The sequence below is a fragment of the Cyprinodon tularosa genome, unplaced genomic scaffold (genome assembly GCF_016077235.1).
Source record: "Cyprinodon tularosa strain WSP-4 unplaced genomic scaffold, ASM1607723v1 ctg338, whole genome shotgun sequence".
In the NCBI taxonomy this organism is placed as follows: Eukaryota; Metazoa; Chordata; class Actinopteri; order Cyprinodontiformes; family Cyprinodontidae; genus Cyprinodon; species Cyprinodon tularosa.
Window position 1 is genome coordinate 769,468 of NW_024039050.1, and position 22,159 is coordinate 791,626.

General features: G+C 38.9%; 1 protein-coding gene across 7 annotated transcripts in view; it reads left to right on the plus strand.

The window, feature by feature from the left end:
• Positions 1 to 9,058: 9,058 nt before the first annotated feature.
• The window catches only part of adgrg6 (adhesion G protein-coupled receptor G6), a 148,608-nt gene continuing 135,507 nt past the window's right edge, over positions 9,059 to 22,159 (plus strand). For 6 of the 7 annotated variants that reach the window (XM_038294282.1, XM_038294283.1, XM_038294285.1 and 3 more), the window contains exon 1: positions 9,133 to 9,208. In XM_038294282.1, the coding sequence (XP_038150210.1) occupies positions 9,207 to 9,208 (2 nt within the window). In that variant the 5' untranslated portion in view covers positions 9,133 to 9,206. Of the gene's footprint in view, positions 9,093 to 9,132; positions 9,209 to 22,159 lie in introns of those variants that run through there. The other variant, XM_038294280.1, reaches the window with a different exon arrangement.

The following is a 22,159-nucleotide window of genomic DNA, read 5'->3' on the forward strand; positions in this document are numbered from 1 at the left end:
GAAGAGCTGCAGTTAAATGAGATGATATTTGATTCCACAGTGAGTTCAGACGCTCTGCAGGCTCCACGCTCCGCTGAGCTGCTCTGTTCTGCTCATTAGTTATATAAGAGCAGTTTGACTTTATTTGCTTTGATGAGTTATAAAACTATATTTTTAAAATGTTTTTTATTAACTGGGCCAAAGCCAGTGAACAATGTCTTAATAATAATCTGATTTTTAGATTTGTGGTAAAACCTTAAATACCAATATATAACATTTAGTATTTTTTTGCAGGTAGGTTTTAACATTTACTTAATGAAAGTATTTATATATAGTAGTGGCCTAGTTGTTAGGTAACCTGACTCCGCCAGATGGATTTGCTCCGCATATCCATCTGGAAAAAGTAATTGAAGTTGAAGTAATTTTGGGAAGGGGTGAAAATACTGGTTAGCTGATTGGCCTATGTTGGTGATAGACGGGCCAAATAAACCAATCAGATCAACGAAGCATATGACGTACTAACAGAGCAACGACGAAGAGGAGCCAATTGATAGATCAAACTCTTGCCGAAACCAGTCGGGAGAAGAGCAAAAACCTCTTTTCCTCTGAGAAAAGCCTCCAGAGCAGTGTTTTGCTCTTCTTTCAGTGAAGAAATACTCTGTAATTCCGATAAAACTTGCTCGATAGCCACGCTAACGCTAGTTTCATCAGCTGAAGCCGCCATGTTCTTTAGACTGAACTGTCGCGCTTCTCGTTGCGTCACACCTCAACCCGCCTCAAAGGCAACGCTGATTGGACGTTCGTTTGGTGAACGGCTCCAAATTTTCTTTAACGGAGAGTCTCCAGACTGATCTGCGAGTGAAACCTTGAAAGCTCGCGAGATCAGGATGGTCTCACAAGGCTAGTGGTTAGGGGCATAAAGCTTGGAAGCCCCACTCCCACAAGCTGCAGAGAGTAAATTTTTCCAATATGAGATTAATAAAGTTCAATTATTAAACTGTTTCACCACAGTTCAGTAATAGAAAAGAAATAGAAAAGAAATTGAACTTCATTGATCTCACAATGGAGAAATTAACCCTGCATTTAAGCGCTGGGCTGCCATTGTGCGACGCCCAGGGAGCAGTGTGGGGTTAAAGGTTTTACTCAGGAACCCATGGGCTGTGGCAACTGAATCAGGTACGCTCTTCTCTAACCACTAGGCCAACTCTAAAATGTTTTAGTATTCACATTTTGGAACCTAAAATTTTGGAAAAATGTTAATGAAACTGAAAAATATTCTGGGATATGATATTTCTATGAATTTTGTGGTACTAAACCTTTGCAGTTTCAGTAACAGCAAAGTTTGGGTAAAAGAGAGAAATCTGATTTAGATAATGTTAATAGCTATTAAGAAAGCTATTACGTGGAAATGGGGAAAGGCTGACCCCCCTTGTCAGGAACAATGGACTGGAATAATAGAAAAAAATCTACATTATGGAAAAACGGACACATTGTTCGAGACTTCAGCAAACTCAACTGGAAGAAAAGTGGATGAAATGCACGACGTTCAGGACAAAAGACAGCGACAGAAAATAAAGAAGGAGATAAACCAGATAGGAAAAAGGTGAAATGGAGAAATGTCTCCCAATCAAAGAGTTTATGTTGTGTTGAATGTGAAGTGTTCATGTACGTAAACAACTGTGAAAAATACTAATAAACAGATAAATGTTAAAAAAAAACATTTGGTAGAGAATGAATGGTAATTAGAGCGCGCTCTCTTTCCAATTTATAGCAAAAATCCATAAAGAGTTTAATCTTTTTTTTTTTTTTTTTTTTTTTTTTTTTTCATTTTTACACAGCTTGTATGAAGTGTTTGCATCCCAGAAAACCCCTGGATCAGCTTTTCTGCACTGGAAAAAATCTAAATATAGATAAGTCATTTTTTTCTTAAAATTAGTGCATTTCTTCTTGGATTGAGGAGGAAAAAGAGACATTTTGCCAATAGAACGAGAATATTAACACTTAAAATAAGAAAACACAATGGCATTGTCTTATTTCAAGTGCATATTTATCTAATTATCTTATTTTAAGAGTAAAAATACTCATTCCATTGGCAAACTATCTCATTTACCTACTCAAATTAAGGGTAAATACACTTCATTTAAGACATTTTTACTTATTTCTAGATCGTTTTTCTAGTGTGGTAGGTTGACGCTCCATGAGGACGTGCCCCTCCCGACGCTGGGACACCAATCAGGACCTCTGGACGCTACGTGACGCCACCTATAATAGCCGGCATGTAATCAGATGCTCTGACTGCCAGAACGCCCCTGAACGCACCGTAACAGTTCAGGGGATTCATGACAAGCACCTGAAGTTGACACTTCAGAAAGCATCACTCAGCTGAGCCTGTTTTAGGATGGATTGTTTCTTGGTTTTCTGGTTGGATCACTGCTACCAGAATATTAAATGAAGTTGGTTCATGTTTTGTTTCATTAAAAGATTATTTTCTTGCTCTATGGTGAACAACACTGCTCACTTTTCATCCACACTAATCGCCCTAACAGTTTTCTTTCCATCTGTTTGCTCTTAAGGATTTTTTTTTCACTTTGTTTTCCTCCTAAGCGAGTGTTAAAGCCTGCAGCCTGAAGCAGAACACGACACCTTCTGTTCTGGTCACGTATTAAACCTCCAGGAGGCCGATGCGAGCCAACAGTTACAGGAAATGTTCAAACAGCAAACAGGCTGACGTCAGGTTCTCTGTGACATTAAAGGTAGAAGGTCTGCGGTGGCTTCGGGAGACGTGATGTCAACTGTTTCCTCTTCAAGGGGGGACGCTCTGTATGTTTCACCTCAAAGTTTTGTTTAAAAGCTTCAAAACTGTTGCCCAACTCTGAAAAGGATGTTGGAAGGTAGCACCACTAATTTCCTGTTTTTGAAGAAATCACCAAAGTTAATTGATATAAGCTGAACAACTACACCAAAACATTTTATTTTTGTTGGGAGTTTGACAAACTAAACCCTCAGCAGCATTTCTACTTCATGGTCTCTACAACTTCAATTTAATTCAGTTTATTTCTATAGCACCAATTCACAACACGTCATCTCAAGGCACTTTATATTTCACCAGATCATACAGTTAAATTGATTCAAAGTTTTCTATCTAAGGAAAACCAGTTGATTGCATCGACTCATTGACTCGAATGCAATCCCTCACACTAAGCATGCTTGTAGCGACAGTGGAGAGGAAAAACTCTGTTTTAACTCAGTGTGAGCGGCCATCTGCGGAGGCCGACTGGGGTTCAAGGAGATTGAAGCAGACATGCAGAAATAAGCAGAGATACAAAAGGAAATTGTCAACCAGCTCCACAGGAAGAGCTCGCACGTCAGAGGACGAAAAGAGAACATCCGGTTTGTCACAGTCAGAGAAACAGGACTACACTGAAAAATAGGCGGAGGCCGACTGGGGTTCAAGGAGACAGAAGCAGATATTTAAAAAGCAGCTGTAAAATGCGGCCCCGACCAGGAAACACACAGCCAGGCAGACGAGCTTTGAGCCAGCTCCCAAGTCAGAGGATGAAAGAGTGCACATACAGTTAGTCACAGTCAGAGAAACAGGACTACACTGAAAAACAGGCCAAGCTCAAAAATCTATAAAGAAAGGTGTTGATGGAAGCAGCACAGCTGATATTTCTCTCCAGGATGGAGTCACAGCCAAACAGGAACAGACCAGATTAAGCTACTATAAGAAAAAGCAGAGAGAGCAGAACGTTAGAGATTGAACTAACAGATTTTGCAGAATGGTAACCTGACTCCGCCAGATGGATTTGCTCCGCATATCCATCTGGAAACCTTCCGCTGAAGTAATTTTGGAAGGCGGGAAAATACTGGTTAGCTGATTGGCCTATGTTGTTGATAGACGGGCCAAATAAACCAATCAGATCAACGAAGCATATGACGTACCAACAGAGCGACGACGAAGAGGAGCCAATTGATAGATCAAACTCTTGCCGAAACCAGTCGGGAGATGAGCAAAAACATCTTTTCCTCTGAGAAAAGCCTCCAGAGCAGTGTTTTGCTCTTCTTTCAGAGAAGAAATACTCTGTAATTCCGATAAAACTTGCTCGATAGCCACGCTAACACTAGTTTCATCGGCTGAAGCCGCCATGTTCTTTAGACTGAACTGTCACGCTTCTCGTTGCGTCACACCTCAACCCGCCTCAAAGCCAACGCTGATTGGACGTTCGTTTGGTGAACGGCTCCAAATTTTCTTCAACGGAGAGTCTCCAGACTGATCTGCGAGTGAAACCTTGAAAGCTCGCGAGATCAGGATGGTCTCACGAGGCTAGCAGAGTGGGAGAATAGAGATAGAATGAAGCAGAATGATGAAATCAGCACCACTCTGGTTCATATACTTATCCTTTAGCCTTTGCTCTTTGAGAGTTAGTCACATACAGAGCAAAAGGTAAGGTAAAAAGAACCCCATCCAATCAGACTTCTTCATCTTGTGGTGGCAGTATCATGGTGCGGGAATGCTGTTATTCACCATCACAGACAGGATAGCTAATTTACCTAATGACTCATAAAAAGCAAACTTTGGGAAAATCTGCAAATATATCGCATACCCCCTCAAAAGCTTAGATAGGTGTGGCTCAAGGATCCGTTTTAGGCCCCCGTTTTGTTTTGGATTCCAAAACATTTCACCTGATTTATCAAAATCTTGATTTATGAGAAATATGTCACATTTATTAAAGTGCATCACAGTCTGGACAAATTTGGTTACATGATTTAGATACTCCCCCAGTATTTCAGTGTGATGCTGGAGTTACTATATTTCACTAAAGAGTTGTGCAAGGACAAGATACGAATTAAGAAAAAAATATATAAAAAGTCTAAATAAAAGCTTTAAAAAATATTTTATTAAATTATTTTAGTACAGCTTTTAAAAAATGTTCCTTTAAAAAGCTTTACCTCCTTAAAAGCTCAAATTTTTTGGTGGCATACCTCAGGGTTGAATTCTAGTCCCCCTTTCGTTACAGTACGATTTCTAAAACATTTCTAAACCAGCTTTATCAAAATCTGGATTTATGTGAAATAATCTTAACTTTTTTCTGAACAAATCAGACAGACTAGAGACACTTATTTCAATGTTTTGATGTTTTCCCGAGTTTTCCAAGTCAAATGTTTAATGTGCTACATTTCACAGTCAAGTCCAACAAGGACCAGATCAAAATAAAGGAAAAATATATTCATAATCTAAATAAAAATTTGAAATATCTCAAGTAAATCTATATAATATAACGTTTATTGAACCTCAACGGGATACCTCAGGGTTCAGTCGAAGGCTCCCTTCAGTTTTTATTTTATTTTAAATAATTTCTAAGATATTTTTTTCACAATAAAAATGCGCTGTACATTTCCCATCTTATGCAGGTGATACTCAGCTGTATATTACACTTTAAACTATCAATTTCCTTATAAATATTTTGACTATTTTGTGACATCAAATCCTATAAACGCCCATGCTATCCCATTCATTTATTGTTAGTATCTTAACAAAAACATGTAATACAGGATTGGATGCTTTACTGCTTTACTGCTACAGTATTACTGGAATAGCTTAGCCCTAGCTTTATTTCTTAATTAAAGATATGAGAATTCTGTTAAGACAAAAATCTAAAAATACGGGACAAATAAGCAGCCAATGTGTCAACAGCCTTTAAATATTTACGTAAAGGTATTTTTCAATTGGAGCTGAGCTGAGTTTTTCCTTTGTGTGATTTATTTATTTCCGCTTGCTGAATGATTTATCCCAGTTTTTATCTCTGTGGTGTCAGAGGTGTCTTCCCTTCCACACACGGCGATTCTGCTGCACCAGCAGGTTCCTCTGAGGGGCCTTTCACAATGATGCAAATCTGTGCAGCATCCTGAAGCCGTTATCAGGCAGGAAGATCAGAGAGGGGGACGTTTTTAAGGCAAATGAGACGCATCAGCTCAGCTGACCTCAGACTGCGCAGTTCTGCGCGCAGGTAAACAGGTTGGTTTTAGGTTTTAAATACTTTTAATTAACCATTTCACTTCTCTATTTTGGTTCAATTATTTATTGATAAGAAAAAAAGCACCCTGAGGTTCTGAATCACTGGGGCTGGTGTTAATAGGCAAAACTAGACTTATTGAATCAATTACATAAGATTCACATTTACAGCGTGTGGTGAGGAGAAACGTCACTAAATGAAAATGTGTCGCAGGTGGGGTGTGTTACATGTTAGACTAACCTCATCTTGGGAAAACAGCTTGGTTCAAAGATGGAATAAGATGAAGATGCATCATGAAGAGAATGTGGAGATGAACTACTAGAGCAACATGTGATGCACATATGGTGTCCAGTTTGGGAAACAAGGGTAACCTTACTCCAAAAGAGTTCAAATTATCACTTAAAAACAGTCATGGCAGCCCCTCACTGTTTAAGTTAGTCTACTGGAACTAACTTTAACAGTGGAAAAATAGGAATAAATGATTTTTCCTAAAACACCACTATAGAGATAAAGAAAAACACATTTAAACGGCATGCTGGTAAAGATCCTCAGTCATCCAGGTCGTAGTCATTCCAAAAAAAGTTAAAAACAAACCACTGGACTTTGTTTCCAGGTTTGAGGATGTTCCGTTACCCATCCAGGAAACTTTTTGTATTCAAAATGTCAGAAATAGCATTGAGTTTGAGGCTTTATACAGTAGCCCAACAAAGCCTTGTTTTGTTTAGAAAACACGCAAATTGCAACAGCCCAACGGGTCCACCCATTTGGAATAGGGGTAATTTGGCTTCTTTGTTAGCCTGCAATGCCCCATACCTGTCTGTGTCTCTGAAAGGAGGGTAGTTAGAGGGAATTGTTGGCCTGGCTGAACAGGCGAGGTCTTCTGTTCCTCTGTAAAGGGGTGGGGATGATAGCGGAAAGGGAACAACTCTCTCGCTGCATTGTAGGTTTTTGAAAGCTGAAATCTGAGTCCACCCCCTCTGTTTAAGGTTGTTTTTTTTCTTTTTTAACATAGCTGGCTTCCTTCACTCCCCTTGTATTTTTCAAAGTTGATGTTTTATTATCTTTTTTAATGTGTATGATCCTGCACCAACACGTCAGAGCTTGATTTAATATTAACCTTAATCGTATGATATAAGTGGAAATACCAACACCCTGTAGCTTCAGTTATTTAATTTCATGTTTGGAGGCGCATCACCTTTGATTTCCCATGTGCATTGAATGCAACTGCATGAACTTCAGATGGGTTTATATGGGATACTCACACCAATAAAAAACCCATATGTTGGACTAACTACTCAGGGCTCCAACTGCAGGCTGCTGCAGCGTGAAACAGCAGAACTGACCAACACTCCTGGGTTGGTGTCGAAAAACTGAGTGAAAATCAGTTGCCTCCAATTTTAATCTGTTTATGTTGATAATTTACAAACATGGGTTTCATATGTTTTTTTTTTGTTTGTTTGTTTGTTTTCATATGAGTAATAAATGAAATAGCGATCTATAATCTACTGGGGAAGATAATGACATCCTTGTTTTTTTTCTTCTTTTTTATTACCTCAAAATATAAAGAGATATATCTGGTAATCTAAACACATTTCTTAATTAATTTTCTGATGTTTTATAAAAAATATTTGTATAATATTAATATTAATGATAATTAGTTTTGCGCCGATTCCATTTTTTGGCCTCCAAACCGATACCTGATACCTGGCTGTATTGGCCAATACCGATACCATCTGTTTGAAATTGATGTGTGTGTATATGAAGAACTTATGGAGGATAAAAAGTGCCAAAATTAAATAAATAAATACAGCATTAAATAAATAATTAAATGTGTCAATAATTAATTAAATATGGAATTAAATAAATAAATGTGTCATTCATTAATTAAAACCACGTCACTAATATAAAGTGCCACAATTAAATAAATAAATACAGCGATAAACAATTAACAATAAATTAAATGTGTAATTCATTAAATAAATAAGGAATTAAATATATAAATGTGTCATTAATTTAATAAAATACGTCTTCCTTTTATTAAAAAAATATATATAATTATTTGAGTGTGCATTTAATTATTTCATGGTCCTTTGTCGCAGTGCATCGAAACCCTTAAAAGAATCTGTCAAAATCACCCATCAAAGTTAGGGGGCGGGGTTAACGCGAATCGAGTCACCACCTACTGTATCAGACTAACTTTGATGGGAGACGTATTTTATTAAATTAATGACACATTTATATATTTAATTCCTTATTTATTTAATGAATTACACATTTAATTAATTGTTTATCGCTGTATTTATTTATTTAATTGTGGCACTTTATATTAGTGACGTGGTTTTAATTAATGAATGACACATTTACTTATTTAATTCCACATTTAATTAATTATTGACACATTTAATTATTTATTTAATGCTGTATTTATTTATTTAATTTTGGCACTTTTTATCCTCCATAAGAACTGCATACTACTTGGATGTAAAATAATTGCCGACATGTCTTTGTCAAGCTGCTGCCTACCTTTGTGAAGCAGGAAAAAGACTAAAAGTGAATGCAGTAGAACTTTTTATTGCCTACCTGGAATGGGTGACAATAGTTGGATTAACTTTTGGCTCTCAAAATGGTATCAGTGTCATATTTGTTGGTACTCGCCAATACCGATACTGCGATTTTAGTGTTGGATCGGGGCCCTGTCTGATACTGGTATCGGTATCACTGCATCACTAATGATAATATTTAGATACAAGCTGATCCGAGACAATAAAAAATAAAACAGACCCAAATCAGCTGTTTGATTGGTGAACATAGAGCTGTTATATTTATATTAAAGGCTGGAGCTTCCTTCCTCTCCAGGTGAATATTTAACGATTTTATTCCATTTTCAGTTCTTATTTCGTCACCTAAAACTGTTATTTTTGAGAAAAAAAAACTAAATTTAATGTAAGACCCCGCCCGCGCTGCTGAGTCTGGGTCAAAGAAACGAACGCAGACCGACAGAAAGACGCACCAACCTCCTCCTCCTCCTCTCCCCGCCCTCTCTCCTCTAACTTTGGAGACTTGTTGCGCCTCAGCGGAGACGCGTTTGGGATTTAGCAGGTTTGGAGTCTTTGGGAATTTTGATTGTGAATAAAAACCATTTTTATTTTTTCCTGAGAGTTGCAGAAAAGGAGGAATGACCCTGCGGGGGGATCAGCCGCCGCTCCAGTGAGAATGTAAGTGTTTAAAAACTTTCTTTGGATTAGTTTGAGCCTGAAGATGCTGCTCATTCATCCAGTTTTAGGCTTTTTAAAATATTTTAACTTCATTTCAAGCAAAAAAAAAAACAAAAAAAAAAAAAAAAAAACGTCCAGTGTTTTTCTTTGTTTAGAGATTTATTTGTTTGTTTTTTCTTTAACTTTTCAGTTTTCTCTTCAGAATGATTTTTATTTTCTAGTTTTGAATGTTTTCCTTCTACCTGCTTCCATGGATTAGTGGAAACAAACATGGATTCCTGCCCTAAACTGAATCCCTGTCAACCTTTTATTTCCTCAATCTTTATACGATTCTGAAGTGATTTTGGTGATTAAAATAGATCAGTTATGTTAGGGTCATTATTTGACCCTGAAATGTTAAATTAGTTTTCCTCCTTATCAGCTCTGAAATTTTCAGCCTTTTCTGAGCATCAGGTTTTATACAAATGACAGTAAAACTTATGGGTCCCGTTAAAAAAAAAAAAAAAAGAAAAAACCTGATGAACTGAAATCTGTTTTTATTGGGATTTTTTTTTTTTTTTTTTTTACGGTAGTTTGTTTGAGCCCAGAGAACCATAGTTATGAAGCTTTGAAAGGTTTTAGTAGATTAGTTTTGTTTCTGACTGGATGTTCAGGCTGGTTTTGCTGCTGGAAGGATCAACCTCCACCACAGTCTGTGTTTTTCTGCAGCCTCTAGCAGATTTATTCAGTTTATTTCTATAGCGCCAATTCACAACACATCATCTCAAGGCATTTTCCAATTTACCAGATCATCCAGTCAAATTGATTCAAAGTTTTCTATCTAAGGAAAACCAGCTGATTCCATCGACTCATCAACTTGAATGCAATCCTCACGCTAAGCATGCTTGTAGCGACAGTGGAGAGGAAAAACTCCCTTTGAACAGGAAGAAACCTCCAGCAGAACCAGGCTCAGTGTGAGCGGCCATCTGCTTCTGTCTCCTTGAACCCCAGTTGGCCTCAGCAGAGATACAGAAAAAAGCAGAGATACACCACAGCATGATGCTGCCACCACCATGTTTTCGCATGAGGATGGCATTGACTGAATCATATTTAGTTGCATTTTACTTTTTTAATGGAGTGGTCTTGTTTGCTTTCTGCCACCCAGATATTCCAAATGTTGGTCAGAAAGTTAATTCTAGTCTCTTCTAAGCGGAGTACTTCCTCTTACTTTCCTGCAGCTCATTTAGGACTCTCGCCCCTCTGAGCAGATTTGCAGAGGACGTAGCAGACAGTCTCACCTGAGCAGGTGCTCCATCCTCTCTCTATGCTTAGAAGACGGATTGATCACAGTGCTGGTAGATGGTCTGAGCTGATCTAACCAGAACTTCCTTCTGTTGGTTGTTCTCTAATGTTCTCTGTAGATCCAGAAACATTTAGACTCAGATTCAAGGTTGACTTTAATTACGGATAAGCTGACTTTTGGAGGAGTTTGTGGATTTTATTCAGAGGTATCAGAGTAAAAGAGGAAAAAATATATATTTTTTAACCTCTTTGTATTTTTGGGTGAAAACCTTGACTTATCTTCCTTATTTTTCTTTATGTTGGTCTTTTATGAATGACCGGTGAAATCTGCTGCTTCCAGAGATATTGATGCTTTTTAAGGCAGTGGGATCAGTTTAGAGGAAATCTTCAGCGTTTCGGTGTTTGGAAATCCTGGAATGAACGCCTTCAGGTGGATTCTCAGAAATCAGCTGTTTATCCTGCAAATGTTTAGGCTTCTTCTGGACTCTAACCGCCTTGAACGGGGTTTTAAAAGCAGTTTCTGGAAACTCAAACGCTAAGATCAGAGTCCTGTTCTGCTGGGCGTATATTTAGCTCAGAAAAGGGGTCAGATATGAACCCTCAGAAAATCCTGGATGTTCTTTAAAAACTTGTTTTTTTACCATGAGTTGATGACCATTCTTTCTTTTCTTTGGGGCTTGTTTAAGGATGTGAAACTGCTTCAAATATCGAGTTTCACTTTTTCTGCCAAGTACTTTTGCTTATTGTTAACCTGGAAACAACAACAGTTTAAGAATAAAAAATAACCAGCTTCTCTAGAAGCTGTTATGTGCTACAAATAAGAATCAAACTGTTGACAAAGCCTCATTTAAACCTTTGCCCAAATGATGAAGCAATCTTTACTAAACAGATTGGATGAGTGTAAAACCAGCCTTTATGCAACGATTTTAAAGGCAGGAACAGAATGAACAAGCTGGAAGTTATTAGGAGTTTAACACGGCAGTTCAAATGTGAAACACACACCAGTCATTAATGTTTTGGTTAATTTTTCTAAGCAGCGTCTGACCTCCTCCTATTTCATATTTGATTTCTTCTTTGGTTGGATTGTTGGCTTGGCCCCGACTTTCAGATCGAGGATGGGCGCTTTTGGGATGTTTAATGTCGGCCATCTTTATTTCATCATTTCAGTGTGTTTGAGATAAAGCTCTTGTTGGAAAGATCCGACTCTGTCCCAGTTGGTTTAAGCTTATATTGAGAAATGTGAGATTATTCATCCTTCCTTATAAACCAGGACCGCAAAGAGTCAAACAGCCACACAGCATGATGCTGCCACTACCATGCTTCAAGTCGTAGGCAAATCAAATTTAAATGTCAAATCATTCTGGCTTAAACATTTATATAAATGTACTCTTTATCAGACGATTTTGTCCCAAAAGTTAGAAAATTTCTATTTAAAAAAAAAAAAAATCCTGTCTTAATATCAGTTTTTTTTTCGGTACCTTATTAAGGCCAGTTAGTTCTACGTCAGCCTGAACACCTAAATTCAGCCAATAATAGATCAACACTCACCTGTCAATCAAATTGCTTCTGTCATAGCATCTTGATTCATAAGTCGCAGCTAATATAAGCAACGGTTAAATTAAGAGATAAAAGTAATTTCCTTTCCCATTGAATTGCATCCCAGTGTTGACTCCGCCAGATGGATTTGCTCCGCATATCCATCTGGAAACCTTCCGTAGGAGTAATTTTGGGAAGGGGCGAAAATACTGGTTAGCTGATTGGCCCATGTTGGTGATAGACGGGCCAAATAAACCAATCAGATCAACGAAGCATATGACGTAACAGAGCGACGATGAAGAAGAGCCAATTGGTAGATTGGTGAAACCAGTCGGGAGAAGAGCAAAAACATCTTTTCCTCTGAGAAAAGCCTCCAGAGCAGTGTTTTGCTCTTCTTTCAGTGAAGAAATACTCTGTAATTCCGATAAAACTTGCTCGATAGCCACGCTAACGCTAGTTTCATCGGCTGAAGCTGCCATGTTCTTTAGACTGAACTGTCGCGCTTCTCGTTGCGTCACACCTCAACCCGCCTCAAAGCCAACGCTGATTGGACGTTTGTTTGGTGAACTGCTCCAAATTTTCTTCAACGGAGAGTCTCCAGACTGAAATCTTGAAAGCTCGCGAGGTCAGGATGGTCTCACGATGCTATGGAACAGCTGCTTCCCTACGACTTTAAGCTTATATTGAGAAATGCCAGATTATTCATCCTTCCTTATAAACCAGGGCCGCCACCAGTCAAACAGACACACAGCATGATACCGCCACTACCATGCTTAACATGGTCCAGCTATATACAGTTTTAATCTTCATTCTGTACTTGGCAAATATTTGGGAATGGAATGAGAGCTTTGTCCTTCAGCTAAGAACGAAGTGTGATATTTTGATAAAGCTGGAGCCATGGATGCCTCCTTATCTGCAAACGTCTGTGATGTAACGATGTGATAATGTGGCAAACTGAAGTATAAAATGCTTCTCTAACCGTTTATTAGCGTCACTTCAATGGGAAGTGAGCCGGGTTGGTAAGCAGTTGCCTTCTCTAAGCAACTTCTTTGTTCTGAGTAAGAATAATGTTTTTTTTTTTTTTTTTTTTCAGAATCTGCTTTCCTTTAACAATCCAGGAAACCTTTCTCTTGACCCTGTTTAAGGTTTAGGTCCAGTTTCTTCTGTCTGGGTCCGGATGTAAATCTAGTTTTATTCCATTTTTCAATTCCTGTTCAGCTTGAGCCTTGATGCTTCCATGGATTAATTCCCTCTCATCTTCTGAGGATAGTTTGGGTCTTCTTCCAGACCTTAGCAAAGCACTGACACCTTTATCTAAATTAAATATTGAGTTATTTAGAGACGGCTCCAAGACGATTTTGCAACGTTTCCCTTTCTCCTGTAGATCTGCAAACGCTCCGAGTAACTGTTCTCCTAAAAGTGGTTCAGTAAGGAGTGTGAGACATTCCTGCAGGTCTGAATTGAGGATTGTTCTGATAACCTCAGCTGTGATGTGACTCCTTTATTTGGCCTTCATCAAAGAAGGTGTTGTTTAAGGAGGAACCTGCTGCTGCCAGCTGTTGCACAACCTGTGAAGGCGATACGCCCTGAAAACTCCCCCACACTGAGGGGTGTTTAAGGAGGCGCAGCGCCATATTAAATAAAAGTCTGTTGACAGGAGGGAGAGGGGAGTTACCTGCTGCAGGTGTACTGAAAGACGCAGCTGATCCGTGATTCCCGGAAGATGGAGGAATGCAGAATCATTCAAATGCATGGTAACGTGTCTCCACCTGCGGGGTCACTGGGATCCTGCTGAGGTTAGGAGCAGCAGGGAAACCCTGTTTCAGGTGTTTTACTTTTAAAAAGGCTGGAATAAAGATGGCCAGATAAGGAGCTGATCTACTGATCTACATGAAATATTAAATAAAGAAAGTAAAGAAGAGTTTCTGGATGTGACTGATTGAGCTTAAAATGAGGTAGAAATGTGATTCATATGGGAAGGAAGGAAGGAAGGAAGGAAGGAAGGAAGGAAGGAAGGAAGGAAGGAAGGAAGGAAGGAAGGAAGGAAGGAAGGAAGGAAGGAAGGAAGGAAGGAAGGAAGGAAGGAAGGAAGGAAGGAAGGAAGGAAGGAACGTTATTATATTTTAACTATTTGTTGCACTGTTAAATACTGAACAAACAAAATATTTTTTTGCACATTATTGAAACCTATTAGATTACTGAAGAGAAAATGATTAATAAAATATGTTAAACGCATAAAGACGATTTCCAAACTACAGAAATGTAAAACCGGCATTAAAAGCCGGTGGTATGTCGCTCTGATATGCTGTCAGACTATTTGTTACTTTGTTCTGAAAAAGTGGACATTTTATTTTAATCCAACAATCTATCAAGAAAGACTTTGTTCTGCTGCCAGAACTTTAGAACAGATTGTCCTTGTTGCTCTCAGAGCGATGTTAAAACTTTATGAAGAACATTAAATCACACCAGCCCTCCCAAGCTGTCACACTTAATACTAAAATGTCTTCTTTTTACAATAAATCTTAAATATTTTCCGTAATGCCCTCCATTTTTCTATTATCACATCCTCCCGATCCACAGTAGAGAAGTTACGCTGCTCCGTTATGCAGCATGGCTAAATAGACGCTATTTATGTGATAAATAATCGGGTTTGTCAAAAGCCTCCATTTAAAATTAGAAACACATTGTGTGTTTTCTTTTCTTTTAGTGCAATAAATAATCCTGGACTGGATTCATAATCGATTCCTGTTTCTGTAGAATACCTTCCTCCTCTCTGTCATGATGTTTCAAAGTTCTGACCCAAAAATGCAGAAAACCGAACAGTCCAGGTAAAAGGGTTTAACGGGTTTTATTGAAGAAGTAAACAGGGAGAGAAGTGTTGCTCTGAACACTGCTCAACCGGAACTGCAAAGTGAGGGGAAGACACAGCGGTTAGTTCAGGCTCAGTGGGGAACTTGACTTGTGAAACTTGAAGAGGTTTTGGTTGCCGACTCACGTTTCCAGTGAAGTTGTTGTGTTCTTGGCTCCTGTCTGTGTCCCGTGGTTCCAGTGTTGGTCTGATTCGGTGGAGGGTGGAACAGGGTTTACCCAGAATGTGGTTGATAGTTGGAGAACGGAGGTACTGACTGCCACTCAGATTTCCTGCGGTACTTGAACGGGTCGTTGTGGAGAATAATCCCTTTCTCAGTGATAAGCTCAAACGATCTCTTGGGGAAAGTGGATCCAAACCTCCTGTTTGAATCCCAGCTCAGTTTGAAGTTCAGTTTATCCTTCCAGGGAGAGAAGGTCCGAGAGATCCAGTTAGTAGGACAACTTCCTGCCAAGAGGCAAAGAGAAAACAAAGTTAAACTCAGGTTGACAAAAACTCAGCAAACTCAGCTTTGCTAGAGTACTGTAAACTGGCAAACACTCTGGCGTCGAAGTAGTGGCAGTCAGCAGCTTAAGAACACTCCATTTAACGGGGAAATCATCCGCAGGTGTGTGAGGAGGCGGACCAGAACCAGGCGCCTCCTAGTGGATGAAGGGAGACAAACACAGAAAAAACACAGACAAAAAACAGGAGTCCTGACACGCTCTGCTCTCACTGCTAAAAACAGTGACGCTGTGATTCAGAATGAACAACAGCACCCTCTAGTGGTTAGCAGTAGCTTTACAATGGAAATCCCCTTAAAGAAGCATTCAGTTAATCAAATGGAACAAATTTCAATCTGATAAATCGGAGGTCTTTAACAGGGGGTCCGCGACCCCTAGGGGTCCGTGGAGGTACTGCATAGGGGTCGCGGAACTTTTGATTGATTAGACTTTTTTTTTTTTATATCCCCCCCTGCAATTTTCTTCCACTAATTGAAATGTCTTTAAATCCACATTAACATGAATTCAACAGACTGTAGTAAACAGATAAATGGAGGCAGAAGATGTCTTTCAGTCATCAATGCACACATTCAGCGACACACAGGAGCTCTTTCAAGCTGGACACCGTTTCATTCACAACACCTGACCCATCAACCAGGAATCAGAATCAGAAATACTTTAATAATCCCAGGGAGAAATTACAATAGTTACATTACTCCATCTGTAATAAAGTGACTATAGGACTCCTTAGCATGAAACAAAGTTTTAAACCTGAAATATAATCTGGTCTGGAAGCGCTCCAGTTAAGAACCATTTCATTCCTCTCCTCTCTTGGTGTGAACACGTCTCGGCGCCTGTATGATCCAGAACCAGTGGGCCCCAAAATGTCTGCCTGGAGGCGGCGGGTTTGCAGGCCGCCATCCAGCCCTGGGCTCACAAAAACCCCTCCGTCTGTATGCAGCCTTGTTCACTGACCTCGCTCCGCTTATCATTTCCATACCGGAGGAGGAGGGGAGACGAGGAAACGAGACGCATGACTTGACAAAGAGGCGAGTTTTCTTTAATGTCAGCAGCTGCATGAATTTTCAGCAGCAGACGTTGGAATTAAAACTGAAGGCTTTAAATATTAATGATCTACTCAGAGCTCAGCTCTACAGATTTAAACATTTTTAGGAGATTTTTCCTTTAAGCCAACATACAGGCTCCTTCACTAACGGCATGATGTAGTTTGTTGACATACAGTAACAGGGACTTCCCAAAGAAAGAAGTGAGTAATGGGAAACTGTTCCCATTTCTTCATCTGAATTAGCTTTATGTTAACATTTTTACAGACAGAACTTTAATTTATTCCTCTATTGCCTGAACACAAGATCTACAATTCAAATGAAAGAATGTCCGTTTATAAAGGCTGAATAATCCCTGCTCGTCCACTCCTCCGCCTTTGTATAAATGTAACAGAGATCTATTTCTCTGTAGATATAGATGTAAATATCAAGAGCCTCGCTTTCTTTAGATGGGTTTACATCTAAAGATGGAAAAAAATACATAATTAGGTGTTATTTTTAGATTGTTTTATATGGAATGGAGACAGAAATGAAAAATAGAAAAAAGAAAATCAGAAAAGGAGAGAAGGAGACAGTGGAGGAGAAAAGAATAGATTAAGAGAATAAAAAAAAAAAATCCACAAAAAAAAAAGTCTATTTAGCTAAATTAACCTTTAAAGTAATGTTACCACAATGAAAAAAATAGAACAATTAAACATTTAATTTCTTCTTTTTGACTTGTTAAAATTTAGGAAAGGTTTTAAACTAAATTTGTGCATGTAAAGTAAATGAAGTTGAACAGCGCCTTCAACTTTTTTTAAAATATTAACCCTTTAAAGCCCGATCCAAGAATAAAACAAAACAGAAAATTACTTTTCTTTTGTTTGAATTCCTTATTTGCCCTTTTAACTAAATATGTAAAAAGAAAAAAACAGAAATACATTTTTGATATTAATAATTTATTACTATGCGATAAGTCAATATTATGTTTTTGTGTAGTCTTCTACTGGCTGTTATCAGGTATATCTGATTGTGTACAATAGGATTTGGAGCAAAGTTTTTACCATTAAATTATGCAAAAGGTGTCAGACGCAAAACATTTCAGAAACCGTATGTATCAAATACGATACATTTGGCATTATAGGGTTAATTGATACCTTCTGCATATGCTGTCATATAAACATGACGGGACACAGTTGAGCTTTTCTTCAGCGACTCTCCTATGCAGGAAAGGTAAGAGAACATGCCAGCCAATTAAGTCAGATGTGTGTTGATCTTTAGTCAAACGGTAACAGAAACATCATTTTTCCACCCAGAAATGTGAGAAAATAAGACCTGGACTAGCATCCAGGTTAAACTTGGCACCTTTCAGGGTGAAAATGATTGTGGAGGAAATAAAAACACGTCTGAGGCTTGCTGTTGGAGAGCTGCGGCCAGCCCTGAGATCTTTGGGTCGTTAAGTCTTCATGACAGCTACGATGCTCTCTACATCCAAACCAAACGTTGGGAAGCAGGCATAGAAAGATCATTACCTGTCCTACTGTAACAAATGTAAACATGTGGAGTTTGCTGAGCTCTGCTGAAACTTTAACCACCAGTTCAGGTGGACCAAACCATGATGGAAACGAACAGTCTGCTCACTATAAGGCATGGTAGAGGATCCGTGGTACTGTGCACATTTATCTCACAGAAAGGCTTTGTTTGTTGGATCAGCTCTTATAATCAGGGACGGAGTTAGGAAATATGTGGCCCTAGGCAAAAACAGGCATGGGGCCCTCTGAATTGAGAAGACAACACATAAAACAGATCCATTATACAGATACAGAAATTTTAATAGAATAGACATACATTATCTGTTCTAGGTTTTGTCCCTCTCTTCTTGTCCCTTTTCCTGTAGTTTTCCTCTCTATGTTCTATACTCAGCTGACTTTTCATGCGGGCTTCCTGGTACGAAGCGGGGTTACCAATCTACTTGCTCTGGAGAGCAGAGTTCGCTGCTTCTATATGTTGTCGCCAAAGTCTCCAGTAGCAGAAAAAAGTGCTAGATTTGGTGCTAGGCGCTTTTTTGAAATAAAAGCACTAGAGGGGTCTGAAAAGTTGCAAAATATAGCAACAAAAGTGCCAAGTTGGCAACACTGATTTTCGCACCGTTTTCAAATGGTTTGCTGCTGCCTGTTTGGACCTTTCTGACATCTGCAGCAACTATGGTGGACACCGAAGGGGGGCTGAGACACATTTGATATTATAAGCCTTCTGACGGCATTTTAGCGAAAGGATTTTGATCAAAAACATAATTAATGTGCACAAATAAGGAATAGTTGTATTAAGTGTACATGTAAACAGTAAAACAAAGAGTTTTATGGGGCCCCCAGGAACTTGGGTCCCCTAGGCAACTGCCTGGTATTGCCTAATGGTAAATCCCCCCTGCTTATAATATCAGGATGTTTCTCTCTAAAGGCTACTGGAATCTGGCAGATCACTAAGAATGATTCGTAATTCAGTTTTTATACAGAATAAGGCTCAGAAACAATCTATGAATCGTTCTGCAGAGAGAAAGATGAGCTTCCGTCATGATCTTCACAGCCGCTCAGAATACATGGAGCTGAGCAGAAGAAAACATCAGAGGTAACCAAGGAATCTGACCTCCAGTGATGCTCACAGATGACTTCCAGGAAGTTATTTTTGGAATTTATTTATTGCATTAAAAAAAAGAAACAACTTCTGCAACTATATCTGCTGAAGATCTGATCTATCATGCTTTACGTGATTTCTGTTTTTATCCACCTGTTGCCTACTGTTTAAAAAAAAAAAAACAGTAGGCCGTACATGTGACAGAAGGACTGTAATAGAAATATAATCACGTTGACAGTTTTTTCCTTCCATGCATGACGTTATTGTAGAGCCAGAGAGCTTCATCACACATAGACTGCTGCTGCAATCATGGTGCATAAAGGATTTCTATCGCAAATCCTTCCTCCCTGCTGCTTTTAGACTTTCTGAGCATCACTGCTCCCATCAGGCTGGATAAGTCATTTACATCCCTTTTGTTATTTCAACCAGACTTCATTTCTTCCTAGAACACTCTGTTTTGTGATGCATCAGTAATTATGTCCATAAACACATGGCGCACTACAGGAGAGCCAGCCGCTCTCTGAACCTAAAGTACAAAGGACACGTTGTTGAAAACCACACGTTTAGATCACGGACAGAGAGGACTGATGGTTTGAAAGAGGGAAGGAAGCCATCTTGGTTAAAAGGGAAAGGCAGAGGCTGAACAGAGGGGCAGGAATGAGGTTTCAGCTTTTAAGCATCTATGAGTCTGTCTTGGAGCCGATTCCAAAGAAGTTAGACCAGCATGCTCTTTGTGATTAAAATGGACAATCACAAACTTTATACCAAAGAACAGATGGAGGAGAACGATCAACCGATGAACTTTTGGATCGGAGTTTAAAACGCTTTCAGAAACGGTGAGCGACAGTCCAGTCGCCTCTGATTTAAGCCTGTTTTGCAGCTGCCTTGACCTTCATTCATTCCCATTCAATCAATTATATGCCATTAAAAACAATCATTTCAGAATTCATAACCACAACAGTACCCCCACACCCCCCATGTTATGAAATCTGCCCCTTAACTAATATTCCACCAACTCTGCATCAGTTCTGTTGCAATTTTTGCATCCATCTTTTTTAGTTTTCCAAATTTACCACTTTTGCATTTTATAGTTTACTAAGTATTTTATAAGTATCTAAATATTCAAAATGTATCATAATATCCATGAAATCTAGCGTTCATACATCCCTAACTGTAGTTTTTCATATTTCCTTTTTTTTATGCCCAATTGGCTCTTTAATTCCTTAATTAAGTCTGGGAGAGGCGGACTACAGCTTGGAATCTTGAGGTTCTGAGTCCCACTCCCACAGACTGCCACTCTGGGTCACTGAGCAAAGACCCTTAACCCCACACTGCTCCCCAGGCGCCGCACAATGGCAGCCCACTGCTCCCCAAGGGGTTAAATGCAGAGAGTGCTCTGTACTTGTAAATAAACAATAAAAGCTGGTAAAAAAAAATTCAGTTTCCCAAATTAAATAATTTTACTGTAATGCTATGTTGCATAATTTTTTATTTTTAATCTGTTTTTTTTTTAATATCTGTTCCTTTTGAGCTTATATAAACATATTCCCATGTTGTACATTTAATAATCTGTCTTGTTTCTTTAAAACTTTGTATCCTGTTTTTTATGAATTGTCGTTTAATGCTCTAGATTTGTAGTTTTCTCTTCTGACGTTCCTTTTATATTTTTATCTTGGTGTGGATCTAATTGCTAAGACTTGCACGCCTCTTTGGTGCCGTAATCCTGGAATCTGTTGCTGAGTTTCTGCATGTTTCCAGTTAAAATCCCAGATGACTTTAGAAGAAAACGTTTTCTTCGTTCCTAAACACTCATTTGCCAGGAAGATCCCCCAGTGGTTGCTATGGAGACGTGTTGACCCAAAGATGACCCTCTGTGCTTCAGTTCTCCATCACATTTGTCCTTTAGCTCGTCTTTGGAGATAGAACTCTAGAAGTTTTCTGTTTTAATCACTGCTCTGAATGAAGATGTGGACTAATTTAGCCCAGTAGTGCTGTAAGTTCTCCTGTTAGAAAAACAATTAGGGGGAAAAAAAGGACCTTTTTTGTCATTAACTGCTGATTTTAACTCATCAAACCTAAACTAAAGAACTTTTTATTTATTGTTTACATGTAAGTTAAAGTGATTTTCTTTAATCCACTTGTTGGTTGTTGTTCAATTTTGAGATTCTGCAAATAAAAATGATCATCCATCCATTTTCTTTCACGCTTATCCCAAGCGGGGTCATGAGGGGTCTCCAGCTGTCTACGGGTAAAGGCGGGGTCCACCCTGGACAGGTTGCCAGTCCCATCGCAGGGCAACACAGAGACAAACAGGACATACAACCACTTACTCACATCTAAGGAGAATTTAGAGAAGCCAATTAACCTAACAGTCATGTTTTTGGACTGTGGGAGGAAGCCGGAGTACCTGGAAAGAAGCCATGCATGCACTGAGAGAACATGCTGGGAATCAAACCCAAAACCCCCTTGCTGTAAGGCAGCAGTGCTACCCGCTGCTCCACTGAGCAGCCCAAAAATAATTTTAATTTTTTTAAAAGACAAGAAACTCTCCTTTTCTGTTTATTTCAGCAAACTATGTTCAGATCCTGACTGTTTTAAAGTAGGAGAAATTCCCACCTCTGTTCATGTATGTATAGATTTACACTTTCTGTCATGGAAAACATTAAAATCAAATTTCACATGTTTTGTTTTTCATCCTCCTGGCATCAGCTGAGGTTAAACATAAAAAAGGCTGCAGATCCAAAAAGCTGGCAGGTGAGGACTTTAAGGTCCTGACTTATCTTAGAAGTTAAACGCTGGAATCAAGTTGAGCTGATTGTGTTGTTGTTTGGTACGGAAGCTCATTTGGATCATCTCCAAAGGACAGCAGAGGTTAAGCTTTAGGGGGCAGTAAACCATCCATACTCAGTGGTACTACAATGTTCATTTCTACTAATGCTTGTGTATTTAAAGGTATGTTTTCTCTTTTTTAAGCTGATGCATGAACGCATTCCATCGAGGTCGTCTCGTTAGCAGCCTGAAATGTTTTGATCACTTAAGGGAGCGTTTTGATTGGCTCCCTGGGGCCATGAGAAATGCACATACATTAGTTGAATGCGTTGGAGCTTCT